The sequence below is a fragment of the Vanacampus margaritifer genome, chromosome 4, assembly GCF_051991255.1.
Source record: "Vanacampus margaritifer isolate UIUO_Vmar chromosome 4, RoL_Vmar_1.0, whole genome shotgun sequence".
NCBI lineage: Eukaryota > Metazoa > Chordata > Actinopteri > Syngnathiformes > Syngnathidae > Vanacampus > Vanacampus margaritifer.
Window position 1 is genome coordinate 23343157 of NC_135435.1, and position 15098 is coordinate 23358254.

Below are 15098 nucleotides of genomic sequence, written 5' to 3' on the forward strand. Positions count from 1 at the left end.
TATAATAATAATAAATAATAGGAGGAGGAGGAGTAATAAAATAAATTACAATTAGCTTGAACTTGCTAGGAATGCATGGTTATCGGGATTATTATAGTTTTGGAATTTTCATTTTAGTTAGTGCTTATTTTGTTTTGAGTTTTGTTTTTTAAATTTAGTTAGTTTTAATTAGTTTTCAGGGTGATTCTGTTCGTTTTTATTAGTTTTAGTTTTTTTATGCTTAGTTTCAGTATTAGTTTTCTTTTTTTTATGTGTATTACTTGTGCACAATATTTAATTAATACCATGGTAAAATGAAAAAAGTAACACCTTTCTTACCTAGCATTGCATTTTGGCTGATTTAAATGAAAAAGCAGGCAAGCCAAGCCATTGGAGCCAAAAGTCAAGCAGGCAAATTTGACGCATCGGAGCGACGTCATCTGAAGGTGCTTTTCTATTGGCTGCTGCGAGATGACATCACTTTTGTGTGACACACCATCAAACGTCTTTATTTCAGTTAATATCAAAATAAATATACTTGAAATCACATTTAAAATCATCCCCAAAGGCTCATGTATTAAATTAACTACCAAAGACTAAAACGAAGGGCATTTGCGCTATAATTATAGTTCGTTTTTGTTAGTTTCAGTTAGTTCGTTTTTATTTTATTTTGTTATCAAAATTGTTTTTTGAATTTTTGTTTTTTCGTTCGTTTTCGTTAACGAAAATAACCTTGATGATTATAGGCAACCACCAACTGGTCATTTAATTTCATGATTCTTTATCCTAATAATATTGTTTTGGGCACCATATGGTGTAGAGCGCTTTATAAAAAGCAGTCCCTAATAGTATATACAGAGGGTTCGAGTTGTCTGGATCAGAGCCGGTTTTTGCTATGGGCAATGTGGGCGACCGCCCAGGGTGCAATTAATCTAAGGGTGCACACGGGCCCCCTAAAAAAAACAAAAAAAATCGCTAGTTTACTTGCTAGACTACCGCAGGTTTTTTTTTTTTTTTTTTAAAGAACTTTGTTTCCTTACAGAACAATTAGAAAACAAACGCACGTTTCCGTGCTTGGGCACCTTCATTGTCGCGTCAACTTGCTATGAGACTCAAATTGGAAGAGGCAAAGTGGAGGGGGGTTAATGTCAAATTGCAACTGCGTGCAGATGCAGGTAATGTAGAGTGGAAAGATGGGAGAGGTGAAAGAAAACGGTTCCAAATAAATTGTATTTTATAATTGATGTAGACCCATATGCTTACACTTCATTGATGGGTATGTGAAAAACATGTATAAAATAAATAAAGTATTTAAAAAATAAAAATAAAAATTAACGTCACTCCGAACTCCGTTTGACTGGCGGGTGAACGCCTGAACGGACGGCAATGATGTCATTACTGAAATGAAGACGATGGATCAAAAGTACAAAAGAAGCCATCAGGTGCAGCAGTTTAAAAAAAAGAAGTGGCCAAACGGGTGCGAAAAAAAGCTAAGCAGAGGGAATCTTTCGCCCAGGGCGCAAAATCTAGCAAGAACCGCCTCTGGTCTGGATGGTGATCAACGATGTAAAAAGGAAACATTTGAAAGTGACAAAGTGGAAGCTCTCCGAAGAAGGTCAAGGGGATTCCCGTATTAGCATGAATCCTACACAACACACAAGTCTGTATATTAGCCTCATATACCTGTCTGGACACCACTGTTTACTGGGAGATATACCGAGTGGAAGGCTAGTTACGACCCGTCGGTCTCTCTCTCTCTCGGCCTTATAGGTTCAGCCTCAGTGGGCTGTCCTCACGCATTCTCTCATCTGTCAGTCACACGGAGAAAAAAACAAATCCACCTGTCCACTGAGCTGATTAGGTGGACGCCGCAACTGTCTGGGGCGCAAGAACCGAGTCGGGCAGCGCCACCCACAGGTGATGGAAAGCCCATTAAGATTCCTATACACTCTTCATCTATCCATCCATCCATCCATCTACCTGTGTGCATTACATTAGACGGAAATTTCTGAAAAGAAGAAGCCACAAATCCTACTTGGAGCTGCTGACATCAAACAAGTCTCTTTAATAAAACCATGGATTGGTAATATCTTGCTTCTCCGAATCTGATCCGTCATTGTCATTTATGTTCCCTGGTTCACGTTCTTCCTTACTTCCCTATGTTTTTTTTTCTGCATTATGCAACCCAAAAATGTCAGTTAAAAAAATCTGTCAAGATCTCAAGCACGGTTGGCTTTACCTTCTCTCGGTGGCTTTTTATATTTAAATGATGTATTTATTAAAGTAAAGACAAGAAAGTGCAGGTACAAAAAATAAACAAGTGATCCAAAAAATAAATTCTCAAGCAAAGTGCTGATACCTAAAAATAATAATAATAATATATATTTTTTTTTAATTAATTTTAGTACAATATAATGCTGGTGCCAAACCAGCATCAACTCTTTGCCTATGAAAAGGAAAGCCTCCTTTGACATTAAAGGCCAGACGACAGGTCCCTGGTGCGAACATTTGACTGTTATTTTATTGCAAAAAGTCAAGCAAACTGTTGTCGTACACTGCTTTGCTGACTCATTAAGTCACATATGGACATTAGTTTGGTGAGGTAGCTCTGGGTTGGCTTGCCAGTTGAAACAAACTGCGCTGGCACCAGAGGCGAAGCAAGCTGCTCAAAGGAGTAGGAGACATTTGCTTTGTTTTGTTTAAAAAAAAAAAAAATGTTAAACCTATTCATCAGGAAAAGTGTGGGTGTTTGAAGTACTACACCTGTACCCAACACTGGCATCAGCTCAATGTCCACACAGAGGAACCCCTGAGTCACATCGATTAGCATGTGGAATGTTGCGATAGCCAATCAGGGAGCTGGACGACTTGAAGAAAATAAAAGCATCATAACAGATGGTAGATGAAGTTTACAAATGGTGGAACAATTCTTACCATGACAGAAATGACAAGAACAGTAAGAACATGTGTCACAATGGAGTTACCACATAAGATAAGCGCTAGCTTAGCATCTCTGCCATTGACAGCTATAGACTTTAAAAAATTCATTGGAACTATTTCTATTAGTTTAACATTTTTTTCTATTTTTGTTAACAAGAGTATAAAAACCTAGATTTTTTTGTACATTTAGAACAGATATAAAATTTGAAGTCATGCGATTAATTACAATTAGAAATTTTAATCGCCTGATGCCTCTAATTTTTAATAATCTTTTCTTTTAAACAAAAAAAAAATCTTTTTTTAAGAAAAGATTATTAAAAATTAGGGGCGATTACAATTTTTAATTAATCGCATGACTTCACTAGTTAACTCACGATTAATCCCAAATTTTATATCTGTTCTAATACAATAAAAAAAAAAATCTAGGTTTTCATACTCTTGTTAACAAAAATGGAAAAAAAATGTTAAACTTATAGAAATAGTTCAAATGAATTTTTGACGTCTGTAGCCGTCAATGGCAGTGAATGAGTTAAATGAGAAAAGGCAACAACAGTATATGATAATTCCTGTACAAAACAGTTCTGTTGTGTGGGCTCAACATTAAGGATGTAACTTAAAAACAATTGCCGCCAACGATACGCAGATTTTTTTCTATTTGTGGGCCAACCCTAAATTATGGAGCTCAGCTGTAATCAGATTGTTCCACAAATGCAAATAGGACGCGGCAACACTTTGCCTGTATGAGTTCCGGACGTGTTAAATCTATTTGCATATATATTGTTCCCAGAATGCATTGTGTGGCGCAGTTAATTAAGTTATAAGGACGTTAATCCTTGATATATGCATTTGTATGACCAGTTATTGAATTTGTGTCATATTTAACACGTTTATGTCTGTCTATGATTTAAAAATGTTTTAAACAAACCCTCAATTTAAATTGTGTGTAAAATAATGACATTCAGGACGATTCTGTGTACACGTTGCATTGCTCATCTGAGGACTGCTTGTGAAATTTGAATTTATGTGTTTTGATTGTGACGGCTGATTAATTGGTCCGACGTAACACTTTTTTTTTTTACTTTACAAAATTGTCTTGCGGGCCTGATACGGCCCCCGCGGGACCTAAGTTTGACACCCCTGGTCTATGAGGAAGCAAGCAAACTTGTAAATGGAAGCAGAAATTCAAAGATAGAAAAAAAAATCTGAACGATTTTCTGCATGACAATGGTTTTAAATTGCAAACAAAAACAAATGACTCAGCAGAATTTCAATCCAAGGGCTGCGCCACTCGACTAAAGCTCTTACTGTTGTGTTACTTACAAGCTAATGGTCGCTAGGGGTGTTCCATATCATACCTTCTACGAGATTACCGGTGTATTTTTTTAGGTGATAAAAAATTCAAATATCGCGAAATTGACGTAATGCGTAACATCATACGTCTTCGTGTCTATTTGAAACAAAACAATGTCGGCGCATGTGAGGCTGGAAGTGGAAATGAGCTACCTTCGTCGTGTGGAGGTTGTTTGGTTACAAGAGGTCAGATGTGATGCAAAAAATACAATCGTTTTTCAAATTCTGCCGGACTTTTGCCGTTAAAGTGAAAGAGGATGCGCAGGCTAAAGATTTGCGAGGAGGACATGAAAACAGCTCGTGAACAAAAAATCATTACTGAAACACTCTTGAATAGACGCACTCCTTATGAGAAAAAAACAGACGGTGGTTGGATAATACTGAAGCGATGGCGTACTGTTTGGCCAAGATAAACAATCCGCGGTGGTTATTTTACTGTGACCGGTAACTCTCCTCATAGTTGCCGGCCACTAAACTAACGTGCTCGCAATCACGGCATTTTCTCGCTCCTCTTATTGACCAATCAGAGACATTCACGGCAAAATAACGCTCACAGTAGGGTTGCTGGTTACGGCAAAATAACCACTGCCTAAACAATCGCAGGGGGAAATATTTTTCAACAATACACTTGCCTGCGATGTACATACCGTATCATTTCTATTTATTTATTTTTGCCTCTACAACACAAGGATCAACCACATAGGAGAAAATAATGGACTTTCTTGACTCATGCGATTTGCCACTGACTTCTTCTGAAGGTTTGTGTTTTCTTTGTCTTTGCTAAGTAAATGTGCTTTATGTGCTATAAGCAGTTATGTTACAATTAGACCTCGCAGGGTAAACACTACCTGGCCTGTTTTTATTTCCATTTCATTCCATTACGGTTGCTATATTTGCACTTTGTTTACATTTCAATTGTGGCAAAGACACCAATCACAAATCTATTGTTCAGTAATTATTACCAATATCGTCAAAAATATTGTCACCACAAATTTCTTTGAAATATCGTGATATAATTTTTGGGCCATATCACCCACCCCTAATGGCCGCAAACAATCTTATAAATTGAAGGCTAACTGTGCCACAACTTCATGCAAGTGACTTTCAGCCGCCCCTTTTGAAGGATGTTTGCAATTACAATGCATCTAATTTAACCCATTGTTTTGGGGAACTTTTTTTTTTCTTCTAAAAGGTTGACAGAGCTGCTATTATTCGGGTGCTCAGATTTAATCAGTCGTGTACATTGAACACTGGCATGTCCTCTAAAGAGATTGACAAAGTTGCTGGGGAAATGCGTGCAGTCCCTTAAAGGGACCGAGTGATCTGGCGCGGCAGAGGAGGAAACAGCGTTCAGGATGGAAGATAAAATGCCCTGCGCCTTTAAGACAGACGACACCCCCACCCCCCCTTTCCCATGCCCCCCCATCCCCACTCAACCACACAGTCACTCCTCCTGTGAGCATTGCCGAGGCAGTTCCTGTCCCTCATGTCTCTTGGTGGGGAGCAACCACGTACTTCCCGCGGCATCACTGGGGACGAGACAGCGCTCCGGGGGACGAAGTCAACGCAACTCCGGTGACCGTCTCATGCCGGAGTAGAAATGAGCAAAAGTCCAAAATTAGATGGCGGAACTTATGAGCGAGACTGAAAGGAGATGTGACTTCTGAGTTGAGAGCGACCCCCGACTGGACTGGACTGCTTGAGCAAAGGTCAAATCTTAAATCTTAAAAGTTCCAGGCAAAGTACTTCTTACATTTGGTAGCTACGTTAGAAAAACGGAACTGAAAGGAACAATATAGGCTATTTTCATTATCGTTATCTGTCCCTGAAGCGCGTTCCAAATGCTATGAAATGGAGACTCTCTTTAAAGAACAGCTTGAATGGTCCCGGCAGTGCTTTTGATTGGCGAGCCGGGCGTTTATCTTAATTCTGCAGCTCTTTTAGAGAATCTGCATTAAAGACTGCGTTGTTATCGCTCTTAGGGGAGAAGAGGGTCTTGTTTCTTTGATGAAGTCTGTTTGTCAAACTTTACAGGAGGAAGAATCAAGTGGCTTGCCATGATGGAAAAGTAAACAAATCCGGAGCCATGTTCACAGGGGACGGCGTGGTCAGTGGCCACTTCCTGTCCGGCGGTGCGTTCAAGCCCCATCAGGGACTGGAAGTAAACGCGTCAATTCAAATGGAGAATGGGCAAAACTTTCGGACCTTTCCTCCATACCCGGGTCAGATCTACGCGAATGCCAGCGTGCCCAAAGTGGAGAACAGCGTCATCGCCACCGCATTTAAACCGGCACCGCAACCGGTGCCCCCCGCTGCGCTCAAACTGGGGAAAGAAGGCTTCAAGAAGGTCTGCAGAACCGAGGAACACAGTCCCAGTCCCTTCCCCGGACTGGCCTCGGGGGTACTCGAGATGCGCGTTAAAGAGGGAAGTAAGATCCGCAACTTGATGGGCTTCGCCATGGCGCGGATGCAAGGCGAGAAAGGACTCGGGGAGGGTGGACTCAGACAGGTGGTCTTCACCGGGTCGGGCCGCGCCGTCACCAAGACCATCACGTGTGCCGAGATCATGAAGCGCAAAGTGGGCTCTTTGCACCAGATGACTAAACTGCAGTACAAGGTGGTGAAGGAGGTCTGGGAGAACACCGAGGGGGGCACGTCGGAGATGACCGTGCACAGGACGGTGCCCTCCATCAGCATCCTGCTCTCGAAAGACCCTCTGGACCCTCACGAGCCGGGCTATCAACCCCCAGAGACTCTCGGCGCACTGTGGGAGGACAGAGACGAGCCTGCCGCCCCGTCCGCGTTCAAGAGACCTCCGGAACCGTCGCCGCTCGGCAGTTTGCCCCACCGTAAGCGCGTGCGCTCGAGCGAGGGGGTTTCCGTGACCCCCCTCCTGCACTGACTGGACGTCAAACAACCGTTCAATCGGCGCCGCCCCCCACTTGAGCACAACACGGAGACAATCAGAACAGTCACTGGGACAGAACAGAGCTTTCGAATAAGAATTAAAGCAATGGCAGCCTGAGCGGGATGTTAAGAGCTTGCCTTCCGTACCTGCAGCCGTGAGAATTGTGTCAATGTACCTGCTCTAGAACCCGATTGCTTTACTTTTAAGATTGAAAATAAGCCATGAACTGCAACGACTCATAGGGTTTTCTTGTTCGTTCGTTTCATGCTAAGATTGCGAGAGAGGAAAAAAACGTGATCATGTTTTTTTCTTCCAATGTCCTTTTTTGGCCGTTGAATTTCAAAAATGCCAGATGATAGTCAATAAAAAAAATCATGAAAATGTCTCTTTTTTTTATCCCACACTAATCCAACCTAAAAAAAAATTAAAATCCTTTCATTTTGGACTGCTGCTAACTACCATTCGTCCACACATGACATTACTTTCCCCTATTCAAAGCATGGAGCAAATTATGACACCATTTACAGTTTTATACAAAGTGTCTTTTGATGTTGGTGAACGTCAGCAAAAAGTGTGTGTGTGCACATGTGAAAAAAAGAACTGAAAGCCACTAATTTAATTAATTAATTTTTAATTTTTCTTGCTTAGCAGCTATTAAAAATAAAAAAAAAAATACATCAAACTTTGATTAAAGCAAACAAATATGTTAAAATCATTTTATATATACTTCTAGCTGAGTACTATTTGCCCACTAGATGGTGCTATTTTTTTCCCCATTCAAAGCATGGAGCAAAATGTGACAACGTGCGCGTGCGAGCGCGAGTGTCCGTGTGTTTGTGTGAAAACGACTGAAAGCCATTAATGTGGTTTACATTAAACTGTTTCAAATTTTTTAAGCCGATTTCATGAAAATGCGCATAACCAAGATGCGACTTTTACATTTGTCATCATTTTTTTTGAATATTGAGAGGAGACTGCGCCATGAGATTGCTTTGCCACAAGACACTTGGCTGACTGTCAACAAAAGTGATCACGTTTGCTTCTTTTAATTCTAGAAATATTTCAGTTTCTTTGTCGTCCTACGCCATTTTTTTTTTATAGCAAAATGTGCGTGTGACACAATATCTGGTCAAAATGCGTGATGTGTATCAGCTCCTGTCGTCGTTTATTCGTTTCCGTAGCCAAAATTAGCATTTTCCTTCAATTGATACGCTTGAAAAATCCACACCTACCAAACATAAAACTTTTTGGGGAAAATTTTTAGGCCTTTTTAGAATTTGTAGTTTTCATTCAAGCTTTATTTTTACAACTCTTGAAAATTCTAATAAAAATAGGTAGATGGAAACCCACATACTGAAAACAAATGCCGATCTTTTTTTTTTTTTGCTTCCATCCAACATATGACATGTTATATTCTCCCTAATGCTATTTTGATTGCGTTGAAATAATGAATCTCTTGTGCCGGTAATTTGCCTGAGAATATTAATTTTTAAAAACACATGCCGACTACTATTTGTCCACCAGATGGCGCTACTTTTCCCCATTAAAAGCATGTGGCAAAATGAAATTCCGTGTGTTTGTGCCAAAATAAAGTGTATGTGTGTGTGTGCAAGTGTGTGTGCGGTTGGTCGAAAACCAGCTGATATCCACTAACGCTAATTGCAAATGACACCATTGTCCATTTTTGGGTGGGAATCTTTGAATGTCTCACGATTCAAGTCCGACTTTTGGGTGTGTGATTCGATTCAGAATCGATTTTCAATTAAAATTCAAAATTATTTGATTGACAATGATTTTTGCTTCAATCTATAGATGTGCAAGGAATTGTAATGATCTACTCCAGTCTGACTCGCTAATGCTAATTAGCGCGCTACTCGGGGCACTTTTGTCACTCATAAGAACGGCTCCACGCTGGAAAAAAAAAATAACTTTTATTGGAATAACTTGATGGTGACTTTTTCCTTCTACTCTCTAATGTGGCCACAACTTAACAGTGTATTAGAGCGCGTAGAACCACACTGCCCCTAAGTGGCCAAATCGGGTACAACATGAACAGCGCTCCCAATAAAGGTACGCACAGACAAAGGCAAGACAGTATAAAATAATTTAAATAAAATCGATTTTGGGACATTTAAAAGCGATTCTAAATCATACTAAATGAGAATCGATTTTTTTGGGCACACCCCTATTAAATAGTACTATTTTCGTCCCATATGGAAAAGCCTGTGCTGTATCTTATCTGCGCCCGGCTGAATGTGCAAAGCTGTGATTGAAAAGAAAACCGGCTTGCCGATCCTTCCCGATAAGAGCAACGGCAGTAAACTTTTTGGACGTGGCGTAGAAAAAGCTGATTTAATGACAAAGCTGATGATAAGGCGCAGCTCCTCAACCCGCCCCAACCTGGCAGAGGAGCCCGGGGGGAAGGGGGGTGGGGGGGGGCACAGAAATACAGGCAGCGATTATCATTAAGATAACAACATAACATCGCACAACACAGTGGAGGGAAGGATTAAAACTAGGGTTGACAGTGGCTCACACTGCACTCTTCCTGAAAAGTATGTAACACGTTATTCCGCCCTCCCGCTACCTCCAGCACTTTTAGCCTCGGGGCCTACGTGCACATCTTCTGAACAAGGTGTGTTCTAATTATATTTCTTGTAAAAAACAAAAAAAGCTGCCTTAAACAAAAACAATAATTTCTGAAAGGGAGATTTTATCCTAATCAACGAGTTATTTTTCTACTTAATCTACCGTGCCTTTTGGGGATAATAGCCTAGACAAGTGGAAGCGTGTCTGAAGCCGTTTGCCATTGATCTTAATGAAAATCTGCAAACGCAGATGTCAGCATCCTTAAGTAAATTAATCAAAGTGACTCCGCGTAACCGCGGCGACAAATCTGCTCTGCATACAGAAAGAAAGTAGTCGCTGCATTTTCCATGGGATTGTCTTTCAAAGCCCTTCATCACATTTCAACCAGTGGTCGGGCGGTCACCGGAACAGTCGAAGAGCCAAACTTTAATGATTAACCTCGCGGCAAATCCAATTGGAAGAAAAAAAGAGAAAGAATTGGCGCCAGCTGAATAAGAAATGCTGCGACTGCAAGCGCTTACATGGGAAGCGAAAACAGCATGTCCTCGAAACTAGCCGGAAGGTTATCGCTCCGGGGTCGCCCGTTATCAAGCAGGTAACAGCTTTCATCCCGGAGCCTATAGGACAGTTGCTGCGCAATACGGGTCAAAAAGATATTCCCTAATCGACTCGCATCTGCTATCTGGGAATTCTGGTGGGCCCAGTGTAAAATGCAGAGGGGTGGGGGGTAATTAGGGGTAACAGTGGAGTGAGAGCGCAGATAAAACATTGTGACAAAAGTATTATCCTGGAGCCAAATCCAATGTGGCTGTGAAGAAATAGCAGAGGAGTCAACAAAGTAGAAATGTGGACAAGGTTATTCACACAACCTGAGAGTCTATTACAGCCATATTATTTGTTTTCAAACAGACAGTCAACATGGATTTGGGGGAGATGCAGCCCCTCGCCCAAAACAACATGTGGGTGCATGCGCTATATTTAACCCTTAACTCATTCACTGCCATTGACGGCTATGGACGTCAAAAATTCATTTGAACTATTTCTATTTAAAAAAAAAACATTTTTGTTAACAACAGTATGAAAACCTAGATTTTTTTTTGTATTGTACATTGAGAACAGATATAAAATTTGTGATTAAACGTGAGTTAACTAGTGAAGTCATTTTTAAAAATTTGAATCGCCTGACGGCCCTAATTATTTATAATATTTTCTTTTTTTAATCTTTTCTTTTATTAAAAAAATAACTAGTGAAGTCATGCGATTAATTCCAATTTTTAAAAAAATTATCACCTGACGCCCCTAATTTCTAATAATCTTTTCTTCTTAATTTTTTATTTTTTTTTAAAAAAGTGATTAAAAATTAGGTGTGTCAGGCGATTAAAATTTGTAATTGTAATTAATCGCATGACTTTACTCACGATTAATCACACATTTTATATCTGTTCTAAATGTACAATAAAAAAATGTCTAGATTTTCATACTCTTGTTAACAAAAGTGGAAAAATGTTAAACTAATAGAAATAGTTCAAATGAATTTTTGACGTCTATAGCTGTCAATAGCAGTGAATGAGTTAAAGTCCAAGGTTTGCAAGAGTTCCTTCAAAGACGTTCACCAACAGTTTTGTTGTTCAAAACTTCCTTGTTAGCAAACAATAAAACTGTTAGCAAACATCTTTGTGACCATTTCCGACCTAGAACAAACCCTGATGAAAAACCAATATCAGCTACCCTCGTAAACACACGCAAAATTTTACAGCTCAGTGGGATACAGGCTTAAGTACGATGGCGTATTAGGGCCACGTATAAAGAGAAAAACTCCTAAACTTACGAGAAATACATGTAGCATAGCTATAGTCTAATGTGAGGATTCGTTGGTGGTTAACGGGACACTGTTTATAAAATGAAAAGGCGGGATGGAGACGGATTCATTCTTAATTTAAACTTTACTCGTCATACACGGCAGCTAGAGTGACAACACTTCCTGATCCCCTATCAGCTGACTAAACGCTAACCAATCAGAAGCTGGCATACTTTAGGTAAATGCAAGTGAATGACGCAGAGCAGCAGATTCGACACATCAACTTAGCTACTAGTACAAAAATAATACCAAAATGTATGAACTTGTAAAAAATAATTCTGGAAACATAAATGTACAAGTAAACATACATTTTAACAAATTAACTTAACTCATTCACTGCCATTGATGGCTATAAACGTCCAAAATAAATTTTAACTATATCTATTTAACATTTTTTCCACTTTTGTTAACAATAGTATGAAACCTAGATTTTTTTTATTGTACATTTAGAACAGGTATGCAATTTGTGATTAATCACGAGTTAACTAGTGAAGTCATGCGATTAATTACGATTAACAACTTGAATTGGCTGACGCCCCAAATTTTTTATAATCTTTTCTTTTCTTTTTTTGATCCATTCACTGTCATTGACGGCTATAAATGTAAAAAAATAAAAAATAATTAATTTTAACTATTCATATTAATTAATCTTTTTTTTTAATTAATCAGTTAATGCTTTAACTTTGACAGCATTAATTTTCTAAATGAGGTAAACAAAACATTACAAATACCTCACTAGCCCAATACTAATAAACAAGTTTTAGGACAGGCTCGAAGATTTCTTAGAAACGGAAGCATGAGTAACATTGTGTTTACAAAGGCAAAAAGCAGCATATGCTTTGAATGCCAATGAGTTCATTTTGAAAGTTAACATAATGAAAGCGTCGGCACTCATTCCTTCGGCCGCCGCCTCGGATGAGAGTGAGGTCTCGCGGATGGCGTGGGAGTTCGCTATCTAGCAGCCTCCAGATGGCTCCGTCTTCTCTTATCTGGAAGAATGGGGTGCTGCCTCAATTTTTCAAGCCACCTTATCTGGGAATCCTTTAAAATTTAATATTTACTGAGGCCTATGTTTTGTGCCGGAGTGGAGTCGGCATTGCTCTCGTCGCTTGTGTTGCTGCTGTTGTTTTCCGTTCAACTCTTTAAGTGAGGGGGGGAAGGGAGAGGGGGTGATTGATTTCATGACAGAGACGAGAGAATAGAAGCGGAAGAAACGCTGAACAAAAATAAATAAGGCTACAAAACGAAACATTTCATTTACAGCTTTGCGTTGGACACAAACTGAGGGGAGAGCGTGACAACTAAACATTACAAAAACAAGGAAAGCACCTTAATATATCCACATTTTCCTAACCCTGGGCCATATTTATACTCGTAGTTAGCCATCTTGCCTCTGAACAGCACGTTCTTTAAAAATAAAATGAGTTTCAGCACAAAAGTCCCTTGTTTGCTTCATTTGCTGTCCATGAACCACTAGTTGAGAATCATGACTGTAAACCAGATTAGCTCATATAGTCATTTCCTCATGTGCACATTGGGCATCTATTTGAGGGAGGCCTTTACTTGTACAGTATAATTTTAATTTAAGAATCCTGATAAACATTATATATACATGATTTAGAAAAAATGCTTACTTACGCGGACTGTGCTCTGCTCTCTCATACTGTATGTCCCTTTCAGTGTAGCAAAAGGAATCCTGCCTGAAACCTCGCGCCTCATCTGCAGATTTTATGTGATCAGCACTGTAATACTTACTATGTAACACACAAATATTAAATACATTAGACTTGCGATGGAAAATCAGAACATGTATTAAAAGTGTCTGAGAACATGAAGAGAGAAAGAAACACTTACCAGTAGCTTCCTCTGTATTTTATTTATTTATTTTTAGTAATAAAACCTCTTCCTTGTTTTTGTTTAACACCTAAACCTATGTTACGATATTTGGTCAATATGGTAGTACTAGAAGAGTTAAGTATTTTTTTTTTGAGGTAGTTCATGTTAAAACAAACAAACTTGGTGTAAAAGGTTGGAGAACCGCTAGGCTAGGCTATCGCACATGCTATAGCATGTACTAGGCTAAGGTAGAGCTAACTGTTGTTAGCTTGAGAGTTTCTATTAAAGTTTTTTCTCTCAAGATAACGTTAATCAGCGCAATGTCGAGACGACGTTTAGTACAAACACTACAAACCAGACTGTGGCGTCTCAGAAGAGCAGTCGTGCGAGTTTCCGGGTCCACCTGGTAGCTCTACAATGGACTCAAAATCTTTAAGTGACTGAAATGTTCGTTGCGGAAACACATCACGTGAACCTCCATTTAATGTGTTGAATCAAACGGATTACATTAATCCCTCAGGTATTGAAGATTTTTTCCGAGAACACTTAAGCAGCCATTGAAACGTCTTATTGTAACGTAAGGACTATCGGCATAAACGAGCAGCTCCTCTTTGGCAAAGTGTCCGCGAATGTTCTGTTCATTTTTGAATGAAAATAAATAAATAAAATAATAAAGCCTCCGTGTTGGATTAATCAGTGCGTCCGAGGATGTAATTGCAGTGCTGGAGTCAAAAGCTGTAAGAGCAGATAATGAACACATGGCCGTGAGGCTGCCAACATTCAGGGCAGAAGAAATGACAAGTTACAAAACTGTGACTTCAGCATTATTTAAAGCCTCGCTTGGAAATGAGGCCACTTTGTAATTACTTTCAACAACAGGCCATTTTTTTCCAAGTAAATGTAAATTACTTCCGTCTCACTAGTGACCAACTATGAAATCCTATATGTTAAAATGTCAATTTGGATGACTTCAGTATATTTGACCAGCAGATGGGAGTTAACATTTTGTTACATTCAAAGCATGCAGTAAATAGCATGTCAAGTCTTTTCTGTTGACCTAAACCCGCCTACTAAAAAATCTTGTGGTTGTGGAGCATAAAGGAAACAGCATTGGGAAATGTAAACCATTATTTAAAATGTGCTTAATTTACAATCGGTATAGAAAACGGATGGATAAACCATTTTAACTGTATTATGTGGATTATTTCCTTCATTTACAAAAAAAAAATAGTTGTATATTGCTGCCCTCTGGTGGAGACACTTCAAAACTCCACAACTGAGACGTTTTCCTCCTAGTGAAATAGTAGACATTATTGTATTATATTTTATGCATTAAAATACTAAAATTAAAAACAAAGTTGCTACAGCGTTCAACTGTAATTACAATTTCAATTTGCAGAACTGGTGGCCAGAGGTTGGCCACTCCTGAAACCATTTGCAGAACACCCACACATTGTGCGACAGTTCAGCAGTCGGATATTTGCACTCTAATTTACACATACAAATCACATAAAATGAAAGTGCATCAATCAGTAATGCAGCTGTAAATACCGGAACCAAACTATTTGTAAGTTGCAACATTCCCCACAAGCAGCAGAGGGCGCGAGAGTACAGAGAGTACAATCACTCTTTACGTTG

General features: G+C 39.3%; 1 protein-coding gene across 1 annotated transcript; it reads left to right on the top strand.

Moving 5' to 3' along the window:
* Positions 1-5734: 5734 nt before the first annotated feature.
* LOC144050597 (ribonuclease P protein subunit p25-like) lies at positions 5735-7572 on the top strand. Its single transcript, XM_077563998.1, has 2 exons — positions 5735-5978; positions 6304-7572. Exon 2 carries the CDS (start codon positions 6356-6358, stop codon positions 7169-7171), a length of 816 nt encoding a protein of 271 aa, XP_077420124.1. The 5' UTR covers positions 5735-5978; positions 6304-6355; the 3' UTR covers positions 7172-7572.
* The last annotated feature ends 7526 nt before the right edge of the window (positions 7573-15098 follow it).